The sequence below is a fragment of the Trichosurus vulpecula genome, chromosome 7 (genome assembly GCF_011100635.1).
Source record: "Trichosurus vulpecula isolate mTriVul1 chromosome 7, mTriVul1.pri, whole genome shotgun sequence".
NCBI lineage: Eukaryota > Metazoa > Chordata > Mammalia > Diprotodontia > Phalangeridae > Trichosurus > Trichosurus vulpecula.
The window spans coordinates 96,872,252-96,877,347 of NC_050579.1; the positions used below are offsets into that span (position 1 = coordinate 96,872,252).

Sequence of the window (5,096 nt, forward strand, 5' to 3'; positions counted from 1 at the left end):
CCCCTGCTCAAAGAAGCTTCTATGATACCCATTCCTCCAAAACACGGTTCTTAATATTTTTTTGAGTTATAGACTCCTTTGATAGTTTGATGAAATTTATGGATCCCTTCTCAAAATAATGTTTTTAAATGCATAAAATAAGCAGGAGTACAAAGGAAACAATGAAATATAGTTATAAAAATATTTTTTAAAACAAGTTCATAAACTCCAGGTTAAGAATATCTGACCTAAGGTGGGCTTTGGGAAAACCTGGAAAGACTTATATGAACTGAAACTGAGTGAAGTGAGCAGGGCCAGGAGAACATTGTACGCAGTAAAAGCCACAGTGGGTGAGGACTGATTTTGATAAGACTTAGCACTTCTCAACAATGCAAGGACCTAAAACTTTTCCTACGGACTCATAATGGAAAATGCCATCCACATCCAGAGAAAGAACTATGGAATCAGAATGCAGAGTAAAGCAAACTGTTTTCTCTTTTGTTTTGTTTTCTTTCTCATGACTTCTCCCATTCATTACAGTTCTTCTATGCAACATGACTAATTTGAATATGTGTTTAACAGGAAGTATGTGTAGAGGCCATATTGGATTGCATGCCCTCTTGGGGAGGGAGGAGAGGGGGAGGGGGAGAAAATTCAAAAACTTATGGAAGTGAATGCTGAAAACTGAAAAATTTTTTTAAAAAGAGTATCTGTGTTCTAGGTAAGTTACAAACTGCCAGTCTGGCATTTTAAACCCTTCACAATCGAGATGCAACCTATATACTTCCAGACTTATTTCATAAATAGACACACACACACGCTACATTTCACCCAAATTGGTCTGCTTTCTATGCTTCCATATATGACATTCTATTACTGACTCCATGATTTTGCAAAAGCTATTCTCCCATGCCAGAAATGTTCTCTACCTTACCTAGCCTCTTGGAGTCCTTGTTTCCTTTCAAGGTTTGGCTCAATTACCACCTCATAGACAAAGCTTTTCATTATCTTCCCACATCTAATGAAATTAATTTGTATTTAGCTACATAAATTTTGCACTTACATATGTGTACATGTTATTACCCCCAAGAGAATGTCAGTTTCTTGACGGCAAGGTCTTTTTTCATTTTTTTTTATTAGCACCTAGCAGAGATCTGGTACTTAATAAATGACTGCTGAAGTGAACTGAGTGACAAGGCCAGAGAGGAAGGCTTTATAACAATAAGTCAAGAAAGGCTGGTTGTACTTTGTGAAATGCTAAGGGTTTTAAGGAACACACTGCTCATTTTTATGTTTGATTGTTTTAGTTGATTGTTAAGTTTATAAATTTTAAAACGTGTCAAAAAAATCCAAGCAAAAGCAACTAAGGTCTAGATCAAGTCTCTGGCTATTTAGAGAAAGAAGATACACATCTGAGAAATGTTCTGTGGGGAAAAGCACAGTAAGCTATAAAAACTTCCATACAACCAAGTATAAGACTACCATAGACTGAAATTGCACAGACAATGGCTGTATTCAGTTCATAAAGTTAATATTTTACTGAGAAAGCTTTTGATTCTTTTTTTTGATAAATTTTCCAAATTGTTATTCTTTAAATTTTTGAAATAGCCTAAGGGCACACAGAATTGAGTAAAAGATGGTTGAAATACCATAAAAGAGATTAGGAATCCTGAAAATAGCATCACTTTACAAATATTCTACACATATGCACCCATAAAACAATGAAAAAAATCTAGTATAAAAACAATAAAAGTAAGTGATTAAAAGGTTGTTCAAAGAAGAGCCTGTATTAATCTAAAAATACATTTGGGTACACAACTAGCTCAAGGAGAAGTAGGGAAGAGTTCTGGGGGAAAAAAGTATTAAAAACTCTCATTTCAAAAGGCAATCTAAGTTAAGGAGAAAGAACAGTTAATCATCATTTATTAAACATTTATTAAGTGCTAATTGCCAGGGTTAACTGAGTAAGCACTGGAGAAACAAAAGCCAAAAACAGTGGTTGGCCTAAAGGAACATACATTCTAAAATGGAGACAAAATGTAAATCACTAGGTAAATACAAGATACATTCAACCTTCAGAGTAAATAAAAGTAATCTGAAGGAGAAGGCATTATCATCTAGGAGGACCAAGAAATGTGGAATTCAGAAGATGGAATTGGAGTTGAGTCTTAAAGGAAGAGAAACTAAAAGTCAAAGGTGAAAGGGTAGAACCTTCCAGTTATGGGGTCAGCCAGTGTAAAGGGACTTAGCAAAGAGAAAGGAGTGTCACAAAAACCTAGAGAGGTGAGGATATCCAGAAGACTGAGTGTCAAAAGCTGCACAGGTGAAAAAGGATCAGAACTGAGAAAAAGCTATTAGATTTGTCAAGCAAGAGAGCTCTAGTAATTTTGAAAGGGTCAATTTCAGTTGAATGAAAAAATCAGAAGGCAGAATACAGAGGGTTTATAAGAGAATGAGAGGAGAAGCAGAGGCAATGAATACAGATGACTTTCTCAAGGAGTTTAGTCACAAAAGGGAGGAAGGAAATAGGAAAATTACTAGCATTTGGTGGTCAGATTTTTTCAAATACCAGGGTCTATAATACTAGAGCAGAGAGTCAATAAGTTGTCAGTTAGCTTAGCTTCTCTTGGGCTCAGTTTTTTATCTGTAACATGAAGCGGGTGAACTAAATCATACAGAATAAAATTTCAGAGCTTATAAATTTACTAGTATAAAACTCTAAACTGTACAAATGAGGCAACTATGATCAAAAGGTACAATGCTAAAAGGAAACAAATTACTGAACAACCCTGAAGTTAACGAATTATAGAAACAATAATGATTATTTAAAAGATAATGATGACAAAAATTATCTATCAAACCTTATGGTGAATATCCAAAACAGCACCGAAAGGCAAAATGATGGCACTATAAATGTCTATATAATAAAACAAATTCAAAAAGGATATGCAAAGTGATATAAAAGGGAGGTGGAGCCAGGATGGCAAAGTGATAGGAAGTAATGCAGTGAGCTCCTCTCTACAAACTCCTCCAAAATGATCTAAAAAATGCATCAGACCAGTAGAAACACAGAAGAAAAATCATCAAGTCCTTTGTCTGGCTCAGTCAAACATAAGGAAGACAGACATAGAGGCCTATGGACACTGCGGATCCTGGGGATAGACTGGGTCAGAAGCACATCCATGATGGGGAACACTCCAACACTCAGTAGGGAGAGACTGTACCAGCACTGGAGGAGGTCTTAGACTCATACCTGGGGACCTCTCAGAACCATAATGGGTCACTGCAATGGGAAGAGGTGCAAACTGGCATCTCCATCACCCAGCTACAGGTCATAGATCCAAAGTAGAATCAGAAGGGGACTTACTCAGGGGAGTAGTGTTCCTGGGGAGGGAGGCCCTGGATGACATACTGAGAAGTTCAAAAGTCTGCAGCAGTTTGGCTTAGATCCCATATAAAGAACAGGGTCTCATTCTCAGTAACTATTGCAGCCTGTAAAGGAATAACCAAGTCAGGAATACCAGACAAACAAGAAGTCTACAATTCTGACACACTGCACCAATAGTTTTACTGTTGATTGGTAGGGGCAGAGTCCAGCAGCAGTCTTGTTCAGATGCAAACTCCGGTCAGGAACCTGCAGAACTCAGACCAGAGGAGAAGCAACCAGACTTCACCATGAATCAGAGCACTGTAAGCACTGAAGGCTGGCAGTTCCCCAACATGACCCCTAAGGTCCTAGAATAAAAACACTGAAGAAAGCAGCAACAGGACCAGCCTAGACCTTCCCTCCAAAAGTGTGGAATAGCCCAATCCTAATATCAAGTCCAAAGTCAGGAAGCAGGCTGGAAGAATGGGCAAACAAAAATAAAACAAAAAAAGAGCTATTAGAAGCTGAAGACACAAACACAAAAGAAAATGACTCCAAAACACCTACAAGCAGAGCCTCAGAGAAAAACACACTTTAGGCACAGAATTAACTAGAATTTCTTGAAGAGACAAAGCAGGAGTATTTTTTTCTTTTTTTTTCCCCCAAGAGTCAAACAATATTGTTGTTGTTTTTAAACTGAATGAGTGTACTTGAGGACAAAATTAGAAAAGAAATTAAAGTTATGGAAGAAAAAATTAAAAAGGGAATTAACAGTTTGGCATAAGAGATACAAAACCTTGCCCCAGCAATAAACTGCCTGAAAATTAGAATACACCAAATAGAAGCCAATGACTTGATTATGCCATAAGAAATGAGAAAACAAATTCAAAATGCTGAAAAAAAAATGGAAGAAAATATAGGGCAATTCATAGCAAAAAACAACCAACCTGGAAAAGGGCAAAGAAAGCAAATTTAAGGATCACTGGATCATCAGAATATCAAGACCAAAAAAAAAAGGGCCTAAAAATCATATTTTAAGGTATCTTAAAAGAAAACAGCCCAGCTTCCGGAAAAGGCTCTCACGCCACCGTTGCAGCCATGTCTCTTGTAATCCCTGAGAAGTTCCAGCACATTTTGAGAGTGCTCAACACCAACATTGATGGATGGCAGAAAATAGCTTTTGCCATCACAGCCATCAAGGGTGTGGGTCAAAGATATATTCATGTAGTACTGAGGAAAGCAGACAGTGACCTCACCAAGAGGGCTGGTGAACTCACTGAAGATGAGGTGGAACATGTGATCACCATCGTGCAGAATCCCTGGCAATACAAGATTCCAGACTGGTTCCTTAAGAGGCCAAAGGATGTAAAGCCTGGAAAATATAGCCAGGTTCTGGCCAATGGTCTGGACCATGAAAATCTGGAGCAAATAAAGAAGACTTGGGCACTTCGTGGGCTTCGGCACTTCTTGGGTCTCCGGGTTCAAGGCCAGCACACCAAGACTACAGGTCACACTGTGTGTGCATCCAAAAAGTAAACAAGTTCACTGACCTTGTCTATTAATATACAGTTTATAACAAAGAAAAAAAGAAAACAGCCCAGAGCTCTTAGCATCAAAGGATAAAGTAGAAAGAGAAAGACTCCAATGGTCACCTCCTGAACAATCATAGCCAAAACCCAGAGTTTCCAGGTAAAATAAAAATCACTGCAAGCAGCCAGAAACATGTATCATCTCCCCATATTTGAATAAG

General features: G+C 37.9%; 1 protein-coding gene across 1 annotated transcript; it reads left to right on the plus strand.

The window, feature by feature from the left end:
• Positions 1-4,444: 4,444 nt before the first annotated feature.
• LOC118857589 (40S ribosomal protein S18-like) lies at positions 4,445-4,882 on the plus strand. Its single transcript, XM_036768220.1, has one exon. The coding sequence runs from the start codon at positions 4,445-4,447 to the stop codon at positions 4,880-4,882; it is 438 nt and encodes a 145-aa protein (XP_036624115.1).
• Positions 4,883-5,096: the final 214 nt, after the last annotated feature.

Coding starts and splice junctions, on each gene's coding strand:
- LOC118857589 (XM_036768220.1), top strand. CDS start 4,445: ATGTCTCTTGTAATCCCTGAGAAGTTCCAGCACATTTTGAGAGTGCTC.